The sequence below is a fragment of the Carica papaya genome, chromosome 4 (assembly GCF_054855325.1).
Source record: "Carica papaya isolate Zhongbai chromosome 4, ASM5485532v1, whole genome shotgun sequence".
Classification (NCBI taxonomy): domain Eukaryota; kingdom Viridiplantae; phylum Streptophyta; class Magnoliopsida; order Brassicales; family Caricaceae; genus Carica; species Carica papaya.
This window is the reverse complement of record NC_142312.1, coordinates 2,968,565-2,992,097: the sequence shown is the minus strand read 5'-3', so window position 1 is coordinate 2,992,097 and position 23,533 is coordinate 2,968,565. Positions and strand designations below refer to the sequence as shown.

The window sequence follows — 23,533 nt, the reverse complement described above, 5'->3', positions numbered from 1 at the left end:
TATCGACTCCAACATGTTTTATCTGAACCAGACAAATCATTGTTTAACCACACAGAACTAACAAATAACAATGCTCGTTTAAGATTCTTGTCCTATTAAAAGATAGTGATAAAAATGTAGAATTTATTATTTTTGTAAATGACTAACAGTGAACTTAATTCAATAAGTATAAAGATTTAATTTATTAATGAAATTATACGTTAAAATAATTGAAGTCATCAATAAAATGACTACAATTATGACCAAATATAAACCCGGATAAACAGAACACTAATCAAATTGTGATCCCAGGCTGGGGGAACTCGCACCAAGTAAACTAATAGTTAAATTCCTGGTTTCCGACGAAATGAAAAAACAACTCGGTGTGCATAAAAAGGACACGCATGAAGTGCTCCCGAAAGCTACAACATTGAAAATTCAGGATTTATTCAGCATTCAGCACCTCCAAAATTGCCAGAAAAGGTGCAAGCCACAACTAGAGATGCCTAAATTATCTTTGGTAGCATGATATGTCCTTTGAACAGATACGAGCAAAGAGATTTCTATTCACATGGTTGATACATCCAAGCCTTTTATTTTTGTGTCTTTCCCTACTTCATGATCCTGCCATCACAATCCCAATTGATCAGCAGTCATCATTTATCTGCATTGTCATGCTCGGCAAATTGAGAGTCAGCAGGGGAGGAAGATCCTTTTGCAGCAGGGAGATAAGTCCATGCCAAGGCTGCAGTCCCAAGAGTAATTATGGCAGCAATTGAACCCCAAACCCACCTCTGTCTTCTTTTCCTTCTTTGCCTCTCCCGCCTAGACATCTCTGTAGCATCAACCACAAAAACCCAGAAGTTACAACTGGACTATGAACCTATCATGCTTCTGCTAATTCAAGAAGAAATGTATCATTTACAAGCAGCAACACATGAGTGAATTTCATCTTATAACAGCACTTTCCCCTTCTGCGCAAATATAACAATATTCTATAAATACATGGCACAATAAATAGGTACTTGGCATAATCTTCAGATAAATGTTTAAAGACAACAAGCCCAAGAGAGACTGCAATATAGGACAGGCGTCCCACCAAGAAATATAAAGCAAGTTCTACGAGGTTAAGATTGGAGGAGAATTCAAAGATGATCGTAGAAGTAGATAAGAAATTAAAAAAATGTGACTCCAGGTGAAGAAATCTCACCTACGGCTTCCTGGTTCCTGTGCGACATTTCTCGATTTACAGCCTCATAATAGTGAAGTCGGTCTAACAATCGTGCAATTTCGAAGTTCTTTGATTCAATCTGAGATTCCATCTCCATCCCCAGCTCAGCCTTTGCGATGCCCCTGCCAATAGAATCTGACACAAATCGAGCAACATGAAGCTGCAGTGACAACTCTTCCGCAGCATCAATATCCACCTGCCCGCCCTCAGCTGCAACAGTGGGATCTGCAGGAATTATCAATCCACGGCTAGCTAACTGCTGCCTCATACTCTCCCAATGACTTCGCAGGTGGATCAAAGCTTCCTCTGCTTGCTTCCTCTTCTCTATCTCAATTAATAAACTCAATCTTATTTCACACAGTTCCCCTTCAATGTCACGAAATGAAGCCTGCTGTCCACTTCCGGAGGACAACTCTGCAGGCAAAAACAAAAATGAGCTTCGACTGTGACAACAAAATCTAGAATACAATTTTAATATTATCCACAACATCTATTGATATTTTAGCAGCTTCTAGGGAAGTAAAACAACTGCTACATATTTAAAATCCTTTTATCTAAAATTCAGGATTTTCGCACAAATATAACAGCAAAGAAACTATCCTTTTGTCACTAGACACAACACATATCCTTCAAGAAACACAAATAATTCACACAATAAGAAGGTGGGATGCTTTCATACATTTCCAATTTGCTACCATATGCACAATTAAAAATATAGGAAGGGGAAATAAGATCACAAAGGAAAATTAAAGAAGGAACTAGTCTCCAACCCCAGCAATACAATCATCCATATATCATCTAAATATTATAAACAATTAGAACAGCTGAAATATAAAGCTCAAGTACCTTCCCAAGCATCATAAAACTCTCCAACTGGTGTAGCAAGCTTCGTAGAACTTTCATTACCAGCATAATCCTCTTCCTCTGTATTACTTGTGACACTTATTGATTCTTGGGGGTCATAGAAATCTTCAGATTCAACTTCTCTACAAGAATCCACTGGAACAAGCTTTCTTATGCCATTTTCCTTTGTAAAACCATAACTTGCATTGCTGGCTTCAGGTCCCCTACTGCTGCATTCCACCTCCACTTGACTTTTTGCAAGCTCTAAATGATCAGCTCCATCCAAATTTCCCTCTTCAACAGGGTAAACATTGGTACAATTAGCATCAATCTGTTGAACAGGTCCATCATTCTCATTAACATGCTCTTCCATGATAGGCCCGGGAATAGGGAAAACAACAGAATTTGACTTAGTTAAATTGGGAGTCCTGGCTTCAGTATCTGCGGTTCTCCCATTAGCTTTTTCTTCATTCTGAGTTTTTTTCCAAGAAGATACATCATCCTCAGAAAAGCTCTTTAGAAGGCGTGGCCCGCGCCGCTTGTGATTAATAATGTAGGGAGATGGAGGGAATGAAGATGGTGAATCAGGGAGCGGAGTCGTCTTGGGAGTGGCATAAAGGGCAGGTGATATTTGAGGGCGAGGTACTTTCCTCTCTGTAGTAGATTTACTACTTACCTCCTCCAGCTTTGAATTAGGGGGTTTGGAGAGTGGAGGTCTCAAATTAGGAGTAGACTTGCTGGCTGATTTGGAAGTCCCAGGTTCCAACAACCTGTCCAAAGCTATAGCTGTAAATGTGGGCATGGTTCTGCATCATCACAAAGTGAGATAAAACAATTATATTTGGGTCCAAAAATGGGGAAAGGAAAACAAGAACCATTTAAAAACCTCATGGTAAAATTTAACCAACACATTCTTGATTCTCCCTCTGACATGAGGTCATTATTCACTTGGAACTTGGATGAGGAAAAGAGAGAAAATGAAATTCAATATTCAAAAGTTAATTCCTAATCATTTTCCTCATTGTACCAGGAAGCAACATTGTGCATGGTGTAGCTTAAAAGTCATAAAATTATTCAAGCCAAATTTTGGAGAAAACTTTTTTTTTGGATAAAAATAAATACAAACTCGCCTAAGAAAAAATTCAACTTAATGCACGATAGATGCTACACAGGCTCACCGATCTAATAGTTAAAAGGAAAACTTTAAATTTATAAACCCTCATCCCAACATGGTCCCTCAAAATAACTGGAAAGTCCTGTAAGCATTATAAAGGAATTATGAAGCTATTTTGAGGGAAGTTTTTCCTCTATTTTCTACATGCATTTTCCAGCTTCAAAGGAGCATATTTACACACAAATGAATAACAACTTTTCTGCACTAAAGCCAGATTTTGTGGAGCAAGAGAATATTCAGAATTGGTGTAACCAATTCTGTTATTCTCCTTTCTACGGTACACAAGAAAGGACAAAGGAAATGACAGTTGTTTTCCTTCTAGAATAACAGCTATTTTCCACATTTTCTACACTCCCCCTCAATCTAAGTTTTACATAAATGTTGTGTCAACCTAAATTGAATACAATATTTTCAAATACATGTTTAGGAAGAGCTTTGGTTAGTATATCAGCAACTTGTCGATATGTGGGAATATGAATAATGTTTATAACACTGTTTTCGATCTTCTCTCTGATAAAATGACGGTCTATCTCCACATGCTTTGTCCTATCATGATAGACTAGATTCTTTGCCATTCGGATAGTTGACTGATTATCACATCACACTTTTATGGGCACTTGTGGAGTCAGATTTAATTCTTACAATACTCTCTTTAACTAGAAACCTTCACATATACTATGAGCAAGAGCTCTGAATTCCAATTCTGCACTACTTCGTGATACCACTGATTGCTTCTTACTTCGCCATGTAACAAGGTTACCCCAGACGTAGGTGCAGTACCCTGAGGTTGACCTCCTATCATTGACTGAACCAGCCCAATTAGCATTTGTATAAACTCCTATCTCCATGTCTGTATTCTTTTGGAAAAATAGACCATGTCCTGGTGTTTTCTTTAGATACCTAAGAATTCTGTACACAGCTCCCATGTGTGTGTCAGTTGGTTGACTCATAAACTGGCTCACTGTACTGACTGCAAAACTTATATCTAGTCTCGTATGTACCAAATACATGAGCTTCCCAACTAACCTCTGACACCTCTCCTTATCAGTCAACTTGTCACCCTCACTCTTGCCAAGTTTCACAGTAGAATCCATGGGTGTGTTCGCAGGCTTGCAGTCAAGCGTTCCGGTTTCCTTTAGGAAATCAAGTACATATTTCCGTTGGGCAACAAAAATTCCCTTCTTTGATTGTGCAATCTCCATGCCTAGAAAATATCTGAGTATTCTTAGGTCTTTTATCTCAAATTCTTTGGCCAGGAACTCTTTTAATTTCTGTATTTCTTCACCATTGTCCCCTGTAATTATAATATCATTAACATAAACTATTAAGATTGACTTCTTACCCGAGTCACAGTTTTTGACAAATAAAGTGTAATATGACTGACACTGCTCATATTCCACTTGCTTGACAGCTCTTGTGAATCTTTCAAACCATGCCCTTGAAGACTGCTTAAGTCCATAGCGTGCCTTTCTAAGTATGTACACCTTATGAGAGTTGTCGTTTATCTCAAAACCCGGATGGATGTCTATGTACACTTCCTCCTCCAAGTTTCTGTTAAGGAAAGCATTCTTCACATCTAATTGGAACAAAGGCCAATCTAGATTTACTGCAAGAGAAAACAAGATTCGTATCGTGTTGTGCTTGGCTACAGGAGTGAAAGTCTCTTGATAGTCTATTCCATACGATTGTGTGAACCCCTTTGCCACCAGACAGGCTTTGTGTCTGTCTATACTACCATCATGATTATATTTAGTTGTGAAAACCCATTTACATCCTATCTGCGCTTGTCAGGAGGCAACTCTATCAATTCTCATGTCCCATTCTTTTCAAGAGCTCTCATTTCTTCCCGGATAGTTGCTAGCCATTCTGGAATTCTGAGTGCCTCATGAACTATCTTAGGCTCAGGTGAGCTCTCATCTAGTTTGCTTACAAAAGTATAATATTTTGTAAACAGATTACCAAGCGACAAATAATCTTGTATGGGGTGATTAGTACAGAATTTGGTTCCTTTTCTCAAGGCAAGAGGTAAATCATCACCAGTAGTAATAGTCTTACCAGTCGGGTCTAGGATGGTCGGAGGCGGAGTCGAGTCATGGCAAAGCTCAGTCCCTGCTGGAACACTACCTTTCTAGGTCTTGTTCCTCCTGGTGTAGACACGTAACTCCTTTGTTGTAGGTAATGTACTTTCTGGTTTGAGCTCATTTTGTGTGGGTGATATCTGGTGTGTGTCGACAAGTAATGAAGAAATGGTAGCTTCCCAAATGTGACATTCTTGAGTATATTTCTCCTCCTGAATGTTGCTTTTGGGAAAAAATGGTTTATCTTGAAAAAAGGTGACATCCATGATGTGATAGAACCGATGAGTATCCGGAAAGAAGCATTTGTATCCTTTTTGATGAGGGGAATAACCCACAAAAATGCACTTAAGAGCTCTAGGATCAAGTTTAACCCGAAGGTGTGAGTAAACATGAACATATGCGGAGCAGCCAAAGACCTTTAGTGGTAGGGAATATAGGATACGGGAATGTGGAAAGAATTCTGAGAGAAGATTAATTGGGTTTGGTACTTGAGGACTCAGGAAGGCATTCTGTTTATCAAGTAAGTGGCCGTGAGCAAGGCTTCCCCCTAAAAATGTTTTGAGTACATTCATAGCAAACATAATGGACCTAGTGACTTCAAGAATGTGTCTATTTTTTCTCTCAGCAACACCATTCTACTGAGGAGAATAGACGCATGACCTCTGATGAATTATACCATTTTCAGCAAAATAACTATTAAGGGTTGATGTTAAGTACTCACAAGTATTATCAAATCTTAACACTTGTATTGTTGTGCCAAATTGAATTTTGATCATTTTGTGAAATTTTTGAAATATAGCTCCTACTTCTAACTTCTCTTTTATAGGAATACTCAAATAATCCTTGTGTGATCATCAATGAATGATACAAACCACTTATTTCCGGATATGTCAGTGAGTCGGAAAGGTCCCCAAACATCACTGTGAATTAAGAAAAATGATTTAGATGACGTATACTTCAGACTAGGAAAAGTATTCCGAACATGCTTAGAAAGTTGACAGGTTTCACATCGATATAACAAAGGATCTTTATTAGTGAACAATGACATAAACGTTTTCTTTAAATACAGAAAGTTTGGATGTCCCAAGCATGAATGCCATAACATGATTTCATGATCACAAGTACTACTAACAGAAATAGAACCAGTACATACTACATTTGGAGCTTGTCTACTAGAAGGTTCAGCACGGAGGAGGTAGAGTCTGGTATGTACTCTAGCACTGCCAATCATCTTTCCCGAGTCCAAATCCTGAAATTACACAAAGTTAAACCAAATTTAGCAGCACAGTTGAGATCAGTAGTCAGTTTCCAAACTGATAGTAAATTATATGCTAAATTTGAAAATTGATTTCAGAACAATTTAGAGTGACACGACAACTGAGCCAATACCAACCACTCTAGATACAGTTCCATCCGCAACCCTAATGGTGAAATACTCACTACAAGGAGGATAATCTTTAAACAGAGAAACATTACCAGTCATGTGATCGGTTGCACCGAAATCAACTATCCATGCTTGATCAACTGTAGAATATGCTATAAACAGAGTACCTGAGGATTATTACCTTTTTGAGTGACTATTATATTAGCTGAATCTTGGGACAACAATTTTTAAATGGTCTTTTCGAGAATATCAAGTTGCCCTGGGGTAAAATAGTCCTTTCCAGAACCTGAGGCAGACTTAGACCCTTCTTCATTTGTTGCTGCGACTGCAGCCGCGTTACTTCGCGATTCTGTGGAGCTTTCAGATTTCAAAGGACGACGGTCGGCTGGCTTGCCATGAAGTCGCCAACAACGGCTGCATACATGGTCAAGCTTTTGCAGTAATCACAAAATGGTCTGCCCTTTTTTCTGCAACTCTCAGAATGCGTCATTAGAGCCGACGTATTCTCAGATGACCCTGCTACAAAGCGGCCCTCACCCATCATAATTTTCTTCCGGCTCTCCTCTCTTTTGACTTCTGAGAAGGCTTCGCAAATGCTGGGCAGAGGCTTCTGACCTAGAATGCATCCTCTTACATCGTCAAGGTAGGGATTTAGACCCAGTATAAATTTAAACATCCTCTTTCGTTCAACCAAGTTCTGGTAGGTTCTGGCATCTTTAGGGGAGACCCATTTCACTTCTTCAAACGCGTCAAGTCACTGCCAGCTTCGCGTAAGAATATTATAATATTGTATCATGATGGAGTCGCCTTGGTGGAGGTCGTGGAGGGCTGTTTCCACTTCAAACACAGCTGCGGTATTGTGTTTGGAGGAATAAAATTCCTTGGCAGAAATCCAAATATCGTGAGCAGCTTCGTATAGGAGGAAATTTTCTCCTATTTCTGACGTTATTGAGGCGACGAGCCAAGACATGACGAGGTTGTTCTCCATTTTCCATGTCTTCATGTTTGGATCGGTGGCGAATGGTGGTGTTGTTTCTTCGGTGATATATTCTTATTTACCCTTGCCCCGGATGAAAAACAGCACAGAAGAGGACCACTGTAGATAGTTGTTTTCAATCAGCTTGTGGCCCGTAATTTGTGAAGACGTTTGTTTTCCGAGGCCGTGCATGACTGCTAAAGAAAGGAGAGGTCCTGAAGATACCTCAAGTGAAGATGAGGACGAAGTACCTCCAGAAGCCATAACACTTGTTGTATTATCCTGGAACAGGGGTAGTCGAATGTGGAATCCGAACCAAAGAAGCTCTGATACCCTAAAGGAATTATGAAGCTATTTTGAGGGAAGTTTTTCCTTTATTTTCTGCTTGCATTTTCCAGCTCCAAATGAGCATATTTATACACAAATGAATAACAACTTTTCTCCACCAGAACCAAATTTTGTGGGGTAAGGGAATATTCAGAATTGGTGTAGGTGACACACCACCAATTCTGTTATTCTCCTTTCTACGGTACACAAGAAAAGACAAAGGAGATGATAGTTGTTTTCCTTCTAGAATAACAGCTATTTTCTACATTTTCTACACATAATGTCAACCATTCAAGGGGATTTCTCGAACTCTTGAAAAGACTAAAACTACATGCCAAACAACTATAGCTAACACCAAAATCAAAGCCAATGAAACCCTAATTTCAAACTTTGAAATAACCCCTAGAAAGAAGCTAAAAAAATTTTAGAATCAACAGTGAACTGAAGGCTATGGCAATTCCTCACGGACCGTAGCTCACCAACTACAAAAGAAAGTAGCAAATAAAAAACTACTAAAATGAAATCCAATCAACAATAGAATAAAGCCCAAGCATTGGTACAAACTGCAACCTATAACTTATTTGGGACACCAAAAAAGATTAAAATTCAACAGTTACCTTCACTCAATTTTCTCACAACCACATGGTTCAAACACAAGCTAAAATTGGAAATAAAAGGCAAAGACAACACAAAATGATAATAAAACAAGAATGCCAAAAAGAAAAAGAAAAAAATAGAAAAGCTAAAAAAATAATGATCATCTCATGATAATTACGATAGGTAAACCTACCATTAAATGTAGAGATGTTCAATTGGGAAAGAAAATTCCAGACAACAATGAGCTTAGAGAAAAACAAAGAGATCAGTGATGAATTGGCGAGAAAGAGGAGTAGAACCAAAATGGCATCATATGAAGGGTTCTTGACTCTTCTTTTCCCAGACCTCGAGGGGAAAAAGAAACCCCTCCCCCAAGCTTCCCATGCCAATGACTGCCTCTCTACCTCTTCTCTATCCACTATCGAAACCAGGGACGCAGGGGTCCTCAAAATTAAATGTTGTTTGATTGGGAATTGCTGCTGATCCATTAAGGTGGAAACAATCACAAATTTTGCACTATTTTAATCAAAAGAAATTTGAGTCTAAAATCCTTCAAAAAAAAATTTGAGTCCAAAATGAGACAATTTGAAATGTTGTATGACACCCGCCTCATTATGTAGAATAATTCGTTAGGCCTAATTTTAACATATATTGATGTCCTAATCTAATAGCACGTGTGAGGTAATGTTTAAATCTAATCAACAAAAATACATTAAACTATTACATATTAAAGTACAGAAGTAAAAAAAAGTAATAAGATAGAAACAAGAAGGGCAGAATAATAGTGTGGATTCAAGTTTGCTCCTTTAAGGTAAGTTCTTGGTTAGTTGCTCTGTCTCTAATTCATGCTTCAGAATCTCTTTGTTGTAAAAATCATATATAGCATATACATTTCCTACAACATTTTTTCACAGCACATGTAAGTGGATTTGATCCGTATTTAATACTGAACAAGTACGAAAAATATTGAAGGTGATTTTATTTGCCAAAGTGTATATGCTATTTACAATATTACAAGTCATGAGCATATAAAGTCCTTAATACAAGTCATGATCAATCTATATAAGTACCCATCTTCTTGGCATTCAAATCCCTCTTAAAACATAGCCTCCACTACCATTTTGACAAGGACAAAGAAGCCATTTAGGTGGTAGAAATAACTCCAACAAATTCCTGGTCAATGACCTTTTTCAATAGATCTAGCAATCCAAACCAACGGGGGTCAGTTTGGACAAGGCAAGGCAAACATAAGAGCCGATTCCTCTTGCTAAACCGTGGGTCAAAACACAAGCAAACTCTTTCCAGTACATATGTATTCAGCCTGTAGAGGATGCATTTTTAAGGACACACAAAACATAAACCGTTTGACCCGCAATCACATAAGAACACCAGTAATAGATCCAAAATTAAAGGAGGTAGCAATACCGACAAGGAAAGCAAAAAGGAAAAAAAAACAAAAAGAATCAAGAAGAAAAATCTTCATAGTATTTTTGTCGAGCGGATGGCGTGCAAACAGACCACCCTGTCCATTACGACCTATATCGTGCAAGCCAAAGGAAAAAAGAAAATTTAAAATAACTCATTACGACCCTACATCGTGCAAGCCAAAGGAAAATAAGAAAATTAACAGAGGTAATCCACGCATTAATAATCACGAACCCGTCATCATTTCTTTCAGAACACGTTATATGAAAACAATAGAGCTAAAGGAAATCTTACCAATCAAGCTTTGATCCGAATGGAGCAGCAATAAATTTGCCTCTCGGAAAAGAGTCAGAATTATCTCATAAACAAAAAGGCTTTCTTGTATGTTCTCTACTTACGTTCACTCCTCTCTCTCTTCCTGCTCGCCCTTGGTCCCTGTCTCTGGTTCTCTCTCTTCTTTTCTCTCTGATTTTCCCCTTCTTCCCAGCCTCTCCTCTATTATTTCCAATTTATCTTCCCCCTCCCCGTTTTTCCGCGACAGTCTATATCCAAGCTTCCCTCCTCCAGTCCCGTTCCTCCTTTTCCGCAGCAACAGCCTCGAGTTCTTCCCTCTGCTTTTCGATCAAAAGCGTCGACGTCTAGCCGCCCCTCGTCTTCTCTGATTCATCTTTTTTCTGGAACGCTTCGTCTCTGTCTCCTTCCAAAACTCTCTTCTACACGAACAGCACCCGTTCTCCTTCTTCCTTGTCCTTATTTTTTGCGTTACCTTCTTTTGTTCCAGACTTTTCGCTTTAGATTTTTGCTGTTCGAACCATGAGACAAGAGAAGCGAAGTTTCGCGGGTAAGAATTGGGTGCAGCAGATCGTACTTGATACTATTTTAATAATCATTCATTTTACAAATAATTTGGGAAGGGTTATGGTATACTCGTGTCTATGATAATAAAATAAAAATATGACATCGTAAGTTCACACAGGCACAACTGTTAAGTAATGAGAAGACGAAAATACCCTTACACACGGGCATTATAAATGAGGAAGACGTGATGTGACGTGAAGATGACGTGGGTGTTCCGGTTCTATCGAGAATCTGTCAGGCCGTCGGGTGTGCGCTTTGCAGTTGGCCAGTTGGAAGGGTGACGTTGTTTGGTTCCCCAAAAGAAAGTTTCGGCAACGTGGCCGGATTTAAGATGGGTTTTATCAAATTTAAATCCGCCCCGTTTTTATGAATAATAATTATATATTAACAAAAATTAAAATATACTTATTTAATATAATTTATTAATACAAATATAAATATATTTTATAATAATAAAAAATTAAAAAAAGACTTTAAAATCCAAGCACACCATTCCCTTAACTTTAACGGTGCTGGTCCAAATACAATTTCAGTATGGGACGAGACAGATTCAGTTGAGTGGGCCCCGTTAAGAGATTCCGAATCATTGAATTGTGGGCTAACGTCTTTTCGGCCTCCATCGTTGAATCTATATCACTTCCCATCTTTTGTGGTGGGGTCCACTTAATATATATAATAATAATTTTTAATTATAATATAATATATAGATATACAAAGTATGACTGCCATTCGATAGTCGAGTTGGTGGCCGGCCAGTTGCTGCAGAGAAGGAAGAGATGATCGTCATCGTCGAAGGTTGGTGTGTGCCAAGTGGCCGAAACGGCACTGGTACCGAGCAGATATGGTTTAATGGGTTTGTTGGTGAGATTGTCATTGCCTGCACTAGTGGTGGTACTGGTAATCAATATATTTTATATAGAAATTTTAAAATAATTTGTTTAATTTTTAATTCAACAAAAAACTTTTATATTGATCATAAAAATTATGATAAATCATTAATTTATTTTTATTACAATTTAATTTTTAATATATTTTTTTATTTATGTCAGTTTATTTCTTTCTAATTTTTCATTAAATATTTAAAAAATAATTTAAAAGAATGAATTTAACTAATTAATTAATTAATTCTATGCTTATATTTATTAATTTATTAATTATAATTAATGAAATCAAATTTATTTTTTATAATATTATGTTAACCAGAAAAAATATTCTATTGATGTCGACAGATCCTATTCATTCACCAATTTACATGGGCTAGGGGCTTGAGAATACTTCTTTAAAGTCCGGTCTAACTGGGCCCAGAGCTGATTCAATCAATGAATCAATAATTATATTGATAACATGGTACAAGGTATATTTTGCCATAAACAAATATATATATATATATATATATATACATATGGCATATTGATATTCGTGTATTTGTTTCAATAGTTTTATTTTTTGACGAATAAAAATATTAAATCAAAATTTTAATCGGCTTTAATATGTAACACTACTAATGGTTTGTCTTGCAAATTATTAAAAAGTAAAAAAAAAAAAAAAAACATTTTGCATAAATAATTAAATAAGTTATCCACAAATTAAACCAATTGATTAATGCACAATCAATGAAATTTAACTGACCTTCTTCTTCCTCATTAATCACGAAATAAACCTACATATCTCCTAATCACAATTTCTGGGTCATCTCCATTTAGAAAATTCTTCAAACATACATGTGTCTATATATATATATATATATTATGATCCAAAAAAAATAAAAAATAAAAAAGGAAGTAAGAGACACCATTTATGTTTTCTGGTTTTCTCTATTTGTAATGCATAACAGGCATACTTGAATTCCGATCCCACAATCCTCCCTCCTTCACATACTCCAGATACCTCTGGAACTCCTGCTTCGCCGTCGTCTTCTTCTTGCTCCGGCGAACGTCAAACAAACTGAACAGCGGGTGAGCCTTGCTCGCCTTCTTCACATTATTATTACTATTAACATTATTCTTCGCCACAGCCGCAGGCTTGATATTTCCTAATTTGGGATTAACAATTTTCTCTTCGTAGAGTATTTCAATTTCCGGCACCAACTTTGTTGACCGGCAGAAAAGTCTGGACGCCGGCACGCTAGTCGTTCTCTGCAACTTGCCCTCCATAAGGCCGACGCTGGGGTCGTCGACGAGCCGCTCGTAGCCGCCGTGGGGTTTTCTGGTGCTCAAAGCTCTGAGCAGGGCCATGGCTGGCTTCTTGAAATTCTGGGTCTGATCTGGTTTTGTCGCAGAGATAGGTGCGGAGTTGGAGTATGTCTGCGGGTTCTTACAGCGTATATATATATATATAAAGGAGAGGAGAGGAGAGTTGGTAAGAGATGATGATGAGTGAGAGAGTTGAAGGATAAAGACTTAAAATAAGTTTGGAGGAATTTGTTGGCGCATGCCTTGTTTGATTAAGTTTGGTCGTCGGCTATTTATATATATATATATATTAATATTTTCATGTCAGTAAATATACAAAACATACAGAAAAAATTTAATGAAAATTTTTAATTATTAATATATATATATATATTAATAGGCAAATGAATTCAATTAGCAATTTTCAATTACGAAAATTATAAGAGTCAGTTAAGTATAAAGGAAGTTATGAGAATTATAAGATGACGTGGTAGTTGAGTGTGGAAATAAAGACCAGTTTGGGGATGCTATTTTGACTTTTTAATTTACAGAAGAAAATCTCCACTAATATGAAGAAACGTAGTTACTTTCTAGTCACGTGCTAAACATGGCCTCCACCTCGTGGGGCCTGGTCGTTTTGACTATGTCACCTCCAGTTTGACCAGCCAAACCTGGCTGCGGGTGCTTATTATTTTTATTATTTTTTAAAAAAAATTGTGAACTTTTTTCATTTGTTTTAATTAAATAATAATGTAGATCGAGTCAGGGTCCAAACATTGTTTACCGTAATTTAAGGATTCAAGTTTAGTGAAAAAGTGCAATTTTAAATTTATACAAAATTAATTTTACTCTAATTTATCTTCATATTATATTATAAAATAAAATAAAATATAACCTATAAAGACAAATTTTTACTACATCTTAACAAGTGATTATAACACTTCAATTCAGTCACATAGCATATATTGATGGAATCATCTCCGTGGAACTTTGCTACTTCCCACTTCCTTAAGCAACCCTTTCTCCTTCATAACACCTCTTAGCTTATCTACAGAATCCCACTTTCCAATTGCTGCATAGAAATTGGAAACCAGCACGAAATTCCCAGGTTTTTTGGGTTCGATTTCCAGGAGATTTTTGGCAGCAAACTCGCCTCTCGAAACGTCCAGGTTAAGACTACAAGCATTTAGCAACGCAGCCCATACAGCTGCTGTAGACTTACTACCCTTCCTAACCATCTCACTGAATAAACACCACACATCTTCTATCTCCCCAGCCCTGCTAAGTATATCTATGACGCAAGCATAGTGCTCTGGCTCTGCCTCAATACCATACTTATTAGTCATCAACTCCAAACATTCTCTTCCTTCTTGCACTAGCCCTGCATGCCCACAAGCAGATAAAACAACAAGGAATGTCACAGAATTTGGTGAGACTCCATTTTCGTGCTCACTCATTTTCTTGAACAACTCAAGAGCTTCCAGTCCATATCCATGAACTCCATACGCATCTATCATGCTTGTCCAAGAAACTACATCCTTGTGTTGAATTCCATCAAATAAAGAACGAGCATTCCTAATCTTTCCACATTTTGCGTACATATCTAACACAACATTGCATAATTGAGTATCGGTAGTGAATCTGAAACGAATTGTAACACAATGGATCTGCTTCCCTATCCACAAATCCGAAATATCAGAGCATGCAGAGAGAATACTAGTGAGCGCCCGTATGCTGGGTTTGATTGTGCTAATAACGGAAAATGCTTCCTTTAGGTTTCGAGTTCGAACACACCCAGCAATCAGAGAATTCAACATGATCTCATCTGTTTTGTCATTTAAGCTTGAATATGCTTTCATGGCTTCCCTAATCTGCCCAACACTGGAATAAAAATCAATAAGGGCAGTACCTAAAACAACCAAATCACGACCCATCACAACCACCAGTCCATGAACCTGTTTCCCTCTCTTAAAATCCTTGGAGGAAGCACAAGCTTTGAGCACAGAACATAAAGTGAACTCACTGACTTCCACATTTTCTCTCTTCATGGCTTCAAAAACGCCAAGCGCTTCCATGGTAAGACCCTGACGCAGAAAGCTCGAAAGCAACGCGTTCCAACTCACAACATCCCTGAATTCCATCTCTTCAAACACTCTAACAGAGTTACCCAATTGCCCATATTTCGAGTACATGTCCATTAAAGCGGTTTTGGACACGGTTCCCGTGTCAGCGCCCGTTTTAATCATTAGTCCATGCACTTGTTTGCCGCGTTCGGGACCCGGCAAGACCGAGCACGCCCCAAGAACTGGGGTGAAAGAGTGCGCATTGAGAGCGGAGCACGCGGAGTTCATACGTCTAAAGAGAGCCCATGCGGAAATAACGTTGCCGTTTCGAACGTAAGATGCGAGTTGGGAATTAAGCGAGTGGATCTCTCTGTGGGGATTTTCTTCGAACAGGTGGTCGGCATCGACATGGCGGTTTTGATGCTTGATTAATGCATCGGAGGGTCTTCTTGAGTAACATAATTCGAGGGTTCTGAGAGGGAAGTTTAGAGATTGTGTGCAGTAATAGGACTTAGACATGGTTTCTTCCTATAACTTTCCTCCATTTCTGCTTCCTTCATCTCTGTAATTACTCTAGCTTTCGGGCTTGAATTTTTCGCCCATGATTAACCCGATGAATAAATTTTCAAGTCGTGGAATGGAGCTGCTTATACGCTGTCGTCTTACCATGCGCGTGCACACCATAACATCTAGACTAGACCTCCAAACTCACCTGATCCGGTTCACTCGGATTAACCATGATTTCTTCTTTTTTTTTTGTTTAAGTGCATGTTTAGGTTCAGGTTCGGGTTCGAGTTTAACATCTATTTGAAGTCAATTCATTACATGCATAGATATTTTAATTTTTATTATTATAAACATTTTATATTTATATAAATAAATAATTATATTTATATTAAAATATATATATATATTTTTTTTTTATATTTTAAATAATATAAAAATACATCGGGTTCTGACAAGATAACCCCTCCACCTGATACGATCCACAAAATTTAAAAAAAAAAAAAAAAAAAAATTGAAACTCAATTTGGATCTGAAGTGAGTTTGGATTTAGCTTTTTTATAAAACCTAAACACACAGTTATTAGAAGTCATCTTTAACTTTTCTCTTTTTTGTTTTTTTATTTCTCTTAATTCTAAACCCTCAGATGAATGGAATAAAACGTTTTGATATGTTCAGTCGAGCCTTTCTGTTCTGTTTGAAGTCGTAGATAGCTCCCCACCCGGGCATTCTTTCTCCTAGTTTTCTCTATCTTGAATATTACGGGTACAGTTTCTGAATACATACATATATTATATATGTAACATAAAGGAAGCTGGGTTTCTCAACTTTCAAAAAGGGGAAATGAATTTTTCTCTTTTACTAGTTTCACACCTGTTTCTTTGAGCTTAAGATTACATTTCAAAACTACATAGATAAACTAAAATATCCAATCGCTACGAAAAATCTACTACCTCGCTGTGTAAATTTACAGAATTGACCATGAACTGTAGAAATACGCAAATCTGCAAGCACAACAAGCTACCGTTCTTCAGAGTTGAATTTGTTCCAAGCTTCCTGGAAATTGTCAGAAACAACAGTACACATTCAGAGGAAGCCAAATGGCAATGCACCAACACTTTACCATCAACATTTAGACATTTATCACCTCATCACAGACGAATAAATATTACCCACTAGAGTTCTACAAGGTCTAAAATAGTCTGTCCAATTATTTTTTTTTTCTATCTTTAACAACACAAGAACCATATGATTTCCCATGAAGGAACCCAAAGAAAGAACAGAAAGTGCACACTATTTTTCAGTGATGCAAACTAGTTGTCAACCGAGTATTTTACTTCTAGATAGAAGGTTATCAACACTTTGTTAGTTTGGACAGAAACCAAGATGTAAGTAACGAACCTTCAGAAGATCAAAGACCTTTTCACAAATGTACTTCTGCTGAATACTTGCACCTCGTTGTTGTAATTTGTCAGGATGAACACAAAGGGTAGCTTTCCTGTAAGCTTTCTTTACCGCAGGTGCAGTTATGACTTCTGTTAACGGGATTGGCTGCCAACCACTATCTGGGCCAAGGATCTGTCAAACAAACATAAGGTAAAGAAAGAATGTATTTCATTTGTCTATGACATCAATTCAATTGTCCTGTAATCAACTTTTCTATTTCTAGTTATGTCATTCAAGGAAAATTTAGTGGACAACTCAAAAACTACAAACATGAAATAATTGCTGCATAAGAGTGCATCCATAACTGCAATCAACACATATATATCAAAGCAGCATAATCTAAAGCATATCTTAGGACTTCCAGGTGTGCATACATTTCACAAGAGGGCAACAAACAGAAAATAACACTTTTAGGATCCTTATAGAACAGCTGCTGCCAAGTACAACATAAGAAATAGAAGTTTTAGAAGCCTGAGCATCAAGCCAAACATGAAGGCTATATTAAGACAGGATAGCAACTCGTACATATTGCAATGTTGAAAGCAATGCACGGAGGTTCCCTTCTTTTCCACTGGACCACCTTTTGACATCTGCATCCAAGGTTTCTGCTAATCTCTGCAAACAAAATTAGATCCAAGATAAATAAGTCAAATTTTCATTTCAGAGTTGAAGAAACTATCTTATAGGTGCAAAGATTACATTTCTCTCTGCTTGCTCTCTTTGAGCGATAAGATCACGCATGTTCTTCTCTGCAAGCGCTTTTGCCTACAAAACCCAGAAATGTCGAGTTACCTCGTTATATATCAAGATATACATAAATCATTGAACTTAGTGGGCACTAAAGAATCCTACTGCACGTTCAGCTGTTCGGCGATGCCTCTCTAGTCTAGCTTTACACCTTTGAGCTGATTCACCATCAACTCCTTCAGACTTCTCACCATAATAGGAAGCTTCAAGCAAAAAAATTATGTCCATAGGTTAGCAGTGACCATAAAGCAAATGTTAAGAGGATTTGGTGGGGTGAAGGGAAAACTTTTTCTAATTCTAGCCTATGCAGAAGACACTGTTGGTCTTTCTGAAACTGCTTACCACCATAAGCTGAATGAAATCTTTGAGCACCCAAAGAGCCTGTAGTCTGAAATTGATGATCATGCACATCCTGGAAAAGTAACAAATTAAAAGACTATCTGAGGCTGCTAAAGCCAGAAAAATTAAGTTATATTTATACTCACTGAGAATGAAGAGCTTGGTCTCATTCCACTATTTCGGGAAGAAGTAGAGAATTTATCTGATACAGATCTTTCCATCCGTTCTCTTGCCTCAAATGCAGCTTTTTCAGCAGCACGTTCTCGAGCCTCTGCAGTTGCCCTCTCAACAGCAGCACGTTCTGCCCTGAGCCTAGCCTCCACAGATGCCTTCTCACCAAATGATTTCTCCTTAGCCTCTGCACATGCCTTCTCTAACCTTTCACGAGCCTCTGCCAGTGCTCTTTGCCGGGCTTCAGCTGTTACCCTTTCCACAGCAAGCCTTTCTGCCCTATCACGAACTTCAGCATTCAATCTGTCGACAGCCATCCTGTCCTTTTCTCTTTCTCTTTCTCTCTCCCTTTCTTCTTCTATCTTTCTGAGGCGCTCGTTTTCAAGCTCTCGTTCTCTTCTTATCCTTTCACTTTCTTTCTCTTCCAATCTAGAAAACTCATTGAGATTTCTGTCTTTTCTTCGTGCATTTCTGTCATTAACCTGCTGAGCTGCTTTTGGGGTGCTTCTTTTCCCTTCTAGCATAGAAGACTCTGTCAATTCCACTTTCTTTCCACCTTCAACTGATTCCCTCATTGTTTCATTTGAACTGGACTTATCCCTGTTTTCTTCTTGATTCAGGATGGTTTGTGTTTGCGTGATATGATTCCCTCTTCCCTCCAACTCATAAGCAAATTTCTTATTGTGATTTCTCAAATCAGATCCTAACTGGGAAACATCTTTAGTTTTCTCCACATCTGTTTGTGCAATACTGCTTCCAGCTTCACCTGCTCTATTTACTCTCTGCTCTTGGATAAGCAACTCTGCTACATACGCATCTCTGGATAGGCTCTCTACAAATTCTAAGTTGCGACGAACCATCCCAGATTTAACATATTCTTCATCAAATAAAATGTCTACAGTTCCGACAACCTGTGGTCTCTTTTCAGTGTCCTTTAGTGCAGCTACCATCTTTCTATCCTCTTCAACAAAAGCCACTTGGATTTTTTCAAGTTTTCCACTGTCCATCTCTTGTTTTCTAGCTGATTCAGTTGTTTGAAGATCTTCATCATCAGATGGGTCATATGCCTCATCAGAAACTCCAAGATATTCCACTTCCCTCTGTAGATTAGTTCCTTCCTCCTCCTTACACATCTTCCTGTTTTTATCATTCTCAGTTGGTTGCTGCTCTTGGTTTGTTGTCTTCAGCTCTTCACTCTGAGCAGTGTCTTTAAGTTGCTTTTCAGTTTCTTCCAAATTACAAGCCTTCTTTGTTTTCTCATTTATTTCTTCCTTAAATGCTTCTTTCAATCTCATTTCACTTTCTTCACCTCCAGGAGACTCTTTCAATATCCTGCTGCTGTCTTCTTGTCCACACTCCTCTTCTAGACTAACCTTTCCATAAGCCTCTTTAAGACACTTCTCAATCTCCTCCTCATGCGCCATTTCAAGTCTCTTTTCAGTTTCCTCTCTTTCACGAGCCTCTTTTACTGCCCTCTCATTTTCTTCTCGCTGAAGAGCTTCTTTAAATCTTTTCTCCTTTTCTTCTCTTTCAAGAGCCTGAAGTTGTCTCTTCTCCATCTCATCCTGTTCAGGAGCATCTTTTAATTTCCTCTCTTCTGCATGATCAAAAGCCTCTTCCATTCTCCTTTCTTCCTCTGCATACTTAAGAGCCACATTCTGTCTCCTCTCATCCTTTACCAGCTCACGAGCTTCATTAAGTCTCCTCTCATTGTCTTCTCTTTCATGAGCCTCTTTCTTTTTCTTTTCACTTTCTTCTTGTTCAAGAACCTCCTTTAACCTCTTCTCTTTTTCTTCCTGCTCCAGAACCTCCTTAATTCTTTTCTCAAACTCTTCTTCTTCAAGAGCCTTCCTGAGTTTTCTATCATTTTCTTTTAACTCAAAGACCTCTTCCTGTGTCTTTTCACAGACTTCTCTTCCATGAGACCCATTAGTACATTTCTGGTTTTGCACACTTCTACTAGCCTCTTTCAGTTGCGAGTTATTTTCCTTCTTCTTCATAGCCTGCTCAGCTGAGATTTTGTTTTCTTGACGAACCTTTTCCAAGTTCCCGTATTTTTCTGATTGGTCAATAGAAGTTGCTTTCTTCTCTGCTCCCACAGGTTGTGGGGCTATCTTAGATTTCTTCTCTCCCTCTTCTTCATGAAAATCCTTTACAATCTTTACCTTCTTCTCATGCTTCTTCTGCCGAGGTGCTTCTATTGATGTACCTGATTTTCCGTACTTATCCTTATGCTCACAAACCACCTTTGCTGTTTCTGATTTCTTCTCAAGTTTCTCAGCAGTTTGATTTTCTCCCACTGCCTTCAACTTCCGTTCTGGTTGCTTCTCTGAGTTTCTCACAGTTGACCACTTCTCCTTCTGACCATCCTCGTGAAGAAACTTTGTGTTATGCAATAAAATATCTTCACTGTTTTCATATTCGAAACTGGCTCTTGATTTGTCTAGTCTCACCAGTTCAAAAAATTGTGTTGCTTCTTTCCATTCATCATTTTCATCAATTTCATTGAGCTGTTGAGGTGACAAAGATTTCTTTTCAGGCTTCTCCTCTGAAGACTTCCTAACCACATTAAAAATTTTGTCAACTTCAATTGAACCAGGAACTTCCTGTGTTGATTTTATTACTTTGTGCCTTTCATCTCTAACATAAAAGTTCATTCCATTATCACCTTGGGCACGAACACCACATGCTATTTCTTCTTTTATGCCATCTGACCCATCGACATTCTTGTTTAGTGTTCCTTCCTTATCTTTTCTGCCATTCTTAGAACCTGACTTCAGGTTATTTTTAACACTTTCTCTCTTCCTCTCCATTGATTCTTTTGCACTTTTAATTTTTGCTTGTGCTTTCTCCATAGCTTCTTTGATAGCGGCAGCAGATACTGCAGCAGCCGAACTTGCATCTATCTCTACATCAAAGAAAGGTGGTGAACTAGCAAATGCAGGCCCTTCAGTGGCATTCGTTCCACTGTTTGAAGTGAATCTACAAGCATCTTCTGTTCTAGCATCTAACAAAGGTGGTGGTCTAGAGGGAGGTGGCAATTCAGAAGGCTGAGTTCGAAGGCTGACTTCAGAAACAGTTACAAACATGGAATTAGGAAAAGAGCTGTTCCTGCTATACATTTTCCTCTTTGTAACGTCATCTTCGAATGTCTGTCCGCCAGTGTTACCATTTGCAGAGTGCAAGGTTTTGGTTTTCCTCAGATGTCTTCCTTTCATCATTCTTCCAGTGTTATCAAGAGTGCTATCATCAGTCACCTTCAAGCATGGATTCTCATACTCTTTTGGCAGTCGAGTGGTTTTATCAACAGCAAAAGTATATCCAGGAATTGACTCAGTCACATGTGTCACCCCATTTGACATTCCTATCTCACTTTGACAAGCCTTGTTGTATGATACGCTGAACTCCATGCTGCCATCAATTGACTCGAGAGAATCTCCATTAGACAAACATGGACTCTTCCCAGAATGATCTGATCCTTCGAGTGGAGATTCAGTTTCGACAGGAGTCCTATTGATGAGGAATCACAAGAAACATATTTTCAACAAACCCAGCATTACTTCATTGAAATCAATCAAGATGCCATTTTTCCCCTTCCATGGATGCAAACGTACAATCAATAAAAGAGAATAATATACTGAGACTTCTAAGTAAATGAACCAAGAAATTAACTTCTTAATAAACTTGATTTTCAGTGAAACAACCAAATACCTGAAGCACAGTTAATCTTCCAGCCAAAAACTACTAAAACGATATAAGAAGCATGATCCACAGCACAACATCCCATTATCAGTAAAGCTAAAAAAATTACCACCAAGCAAGAATGTAGGTCAACAACACCAAAAGTTTGTGGTTCGTCCGAAAAAAAAAAATTACTGAACTCAAGAACCCAGATCAGTGTCTCATCCTTATCCATGACTACTAGCACATAACTATTAATTGACGAAATTCATCTCTTTTGTTCGTAAAACCCACAAGCATTACGTCTCGAAACCCACACACAAAAATGCAACTTTCACGGTAAATATGCTAGCTGTGGGAACAGCAAGAAATCAAGGACAATGACACAGAAGAAAAGGCCTGAGAGGTAACCAAACGACACAGCGAAACATTTTGCTTAACCAGAAAAATAAACAAAGCTAAACATTTTCGAAACGAAAAAAAAAAAAGAAGGGAAAAGAAAAGAGAGTAAAAGATAGATGGATCATTACCAAGCTTCTTCAGAGGAATCACCATCACCACCCTTAGACTGGTCCATTACCAACTCCTCATATGACGACGCGAAATCGAGACTGTCAAATCCACCAAAAACCTCACCGTAGTCAAATCCGGAGCTCCGCACATCGGAAAATACCTCGTCCTCGTGGACCAGCGGAAGATCGAGAACCGGAATCGACAAGCCGCGAGGCGCGTTAAACCCACCGAAAATCTCGCCGTAGTCCTCTAACCGGGGAGAGAGCGCCGAGGCCCCGAACCTCGGTGGGCCACCGAAGACGTCGTCGTAGGTGTTGGCTTTGCCGGAGTTGAAGGTGTTGCCATTGCAAGCTTTCTTGGGTAGTGAAGGTAAGCCCTTGTTCGGCAGCCGAGAATGTGAGAGATTCTCCATCGGAAATGGAAGTAGTTGTAGCTAGGGTTCGCGTCTAGTGTTCGTGCGCGCGTTATATCGGTTTGGTGGTCTTGTGAGCTCTGTTTCCCATTCCTGTCCCTCCGTGCAGGTTCTGTTCACAGTCAGGAGGAGGAGGAGGAGAAAGCAAGTATTTTTCTTTTTAAAAAAAAAAAAAAAAAAGAAAATGGGGATAAGTAAAACGTGAAATGACGAAAATGACCTTTGCATTTCGATGAATAATTTTGTAAAGAAAAGAAAAATTCTAAAATTCCGAAATTTCCAAAATGCCATGTCGTCTTCTTGTAATAATCGGGCACGGTTGTTAATATGGAAAACACTGGGAAAAATTCAAATTAGTCGACTGACCGGTCTACCTGCTAAACCGGTAACAACTACTCCTCAAAGTGTTTTTTTTTTTTGTTTTAAAAAATTAATTAATAACATTTATTTCTAACTTTTTTCTGCGTTTGGATATAAATATAATCTAAAGTTACATTGAGCAATTAAAGTATTATACTTTATGAAATAATAAATTTAAATATTCAATTATAAGTTAATAAAAAATCACCAAATTAATTGTTTATTTTCTACTTTAATACAATTTCCACGTGTAA

At 38.1% G+C, this 23,533-nt stretch overlaps 4 protein-coding genes across 10 annotated transcripts; all 4 read right to left on the bottom strand.

Moving 5' to 3' along the window:
* Positions 1-249: 249 nt before the first annotated feature.
* On the bottom strand, positions 250-10,886 carry LOC110822210 (uncharacterized). Of its 6 annotated transcripts, none has more exons than XM_022052240.2 (5): positions 10,309-10,886; positions 6,455-6,554; positions 2,057-2,859; positions 1,190-1,624; positions 250-814 (listed from the first exon to the last, which is right to left on the bottom strand). In XM_022052240.2, exons 3-5 carry the CDS (start codon positions 2,853-2,855, stop codon positions 636-638), a joined length of 1,413 nt encoding a protein of 470 aa, XP_021907932.1. In that variant the 5' UTR covers positions 2,856-2,859; positions 6,455-6,554; positions 10,309-10,886; the 3' UTR covers positions 250-635. The 6 variants fall into 6 exon arrangements, with proteins under 6 accessions (XP_021907932.1, XP_021907931.1, XP_088073478.1 ...); XM_022052239.2 differs by having other exon boundaries at positions 6,459-6,554; XM_088217352.1 differs by having other exon boundaries at positions 6,459-6,554; positions 10,413-10,886.
* Positions 10,887-12,486: 1,600 nt separating this feature from the next.
* On the bottom strand, positions 12,487-13,310 carry LOC110822305 (uncharacterized). Its single transcript, XM_022052388.2, has one exon. The coding sequence runs from the start codon at positions 13,104-13,106 to the stop codon at positions 12,687-12,689; it is 420 nt and encodes a 139-aa protein (XP_021908080.1). The 5' UTR covers positions 13,107-13,310; the 3' UTR covers positions 12,487-12,686.
* Positions 13,311-13,934: 624 nt separating this feature from the next.
* On the bottom strand, positions 13,935-15,939 carry LOC110822127 (Tetratricopeptide repeat (TPR)-like superfamily protein). Its single transcript, XM_022052138.2, has one exon. It carries the CDS (start codon positions 15,623-15,625, stop codon positions 14,018-14,020), a length of 1,608 nt encoding a protein of 535 aa, XP_021907830.1. The 5' UTR covers positions 15,626-15,939; the 3' UTR covers positions 13,935-14,017.
* A 490-nt stretch (positions 15,940-16,429) lies between these two features.
* LOC110822456 (Chaperone DnaJ-domain superfamily protein) lies at positions 16,430-23,061 on the bottom strand. Of its 2 annotated transcripts, none has more exons than XM_088217350.1 (8): positions 22,525-23,061; positions 18,289-21,823; positions 18,146-18,215; positions 17,909-18,006; positions 17,756-17,821; positions 17,582-17,671; positions 17,012-17,188; positions 16,430-16,666 (listed from the first exon to the last, which is right to left on the bottom strand). In XM_088217350.1, exons 1-8 carry the CDS (start codon positions 22,917-22,919, stop codon positions 16,631-16,633), a joined length of 4,467 nt encoding a protein of 1,488 aa, XP_088073476.1. In that variant the 5' UTR covers positions 22,920-23,061; the 3' UTR covers positions 16,430-16,630. The 2 variants fall into 2 exon arrangements, with proteins under 2 accessions (XP_088073476.1, XP_088073477.1); XM_088217351.1 differs by having other exon boundaries at positions 18,146-18,191.
* Positions 23,062-23,533: the final 472 nt, after the last annotated feature.

What these genes read in the sequence shown, in the direction of transcription:
- LOC110822210 (XM_022052240.2), bottom strand. Translation starts at nt 2,855, where the DNA reads ATGCCCACATTTACAGCTATAGCTTTGGACAGGTTGTTGGAACCTGGG. An exon ending in GTTTTATGATGCTTGGGAAG is followed by an intron (nt 1,625 to 2,056) that starts GTACTTGAGCTT and finishes TTTTGCCTGCAG; the next exon opens with AGTTGTCCTCCGGAAGTGGA. An exon ending in CAGGAACCAGGAAGCCGTAG is followed by an intron (nt 815 to 1,189) that starts GTGAGATTTCTT and finishes TTGATGCTACAG; the next exon opens with AGATGTCTAGGCGGGAGAGG.
- LOC110822305 (XM_022052388.2), bottom strand. Translation starts at nt 13,106, where the DNA reads ATGGCCCTGCTCAGAGCTTTGAGCACCAGAAAACCCCACGGCGGCTAC.
- LOC110822127 (XM_022052138.2), bottom strand. Translation starts at nt 15,625, where the DNA reads ATGTCTAAGTCCTATTACTGCACACAATCTCTAAACTTCCCTCTCAGA.
- LOC110822456 (XM_088217350.1), bottom strand. Translation starts at nt 22,919, where the DNA reads ATGGAGAATCTCTCACATTCTCGGCTGCCGAACAAGGGCTTACCTTCA. An exon ending in GATTCCTCTGAAGAAGCTTG is followed by an intron (nt 21,824 to 22,524) that starts GTAATGATCCAT and finishes CCTCATCAATAG; the next exon opens with GACTCCTGTCGAAACTGAAT. An exon ending in GAGAGCAAGCAGAGAGAAAT is followed by an intron (nt 17,672 to 17,755) that starts GTAATCTTTGCA and finishes TTTTGTTTGCAG; the next exon opens with AGATTAGCAGAAACCTTGGA.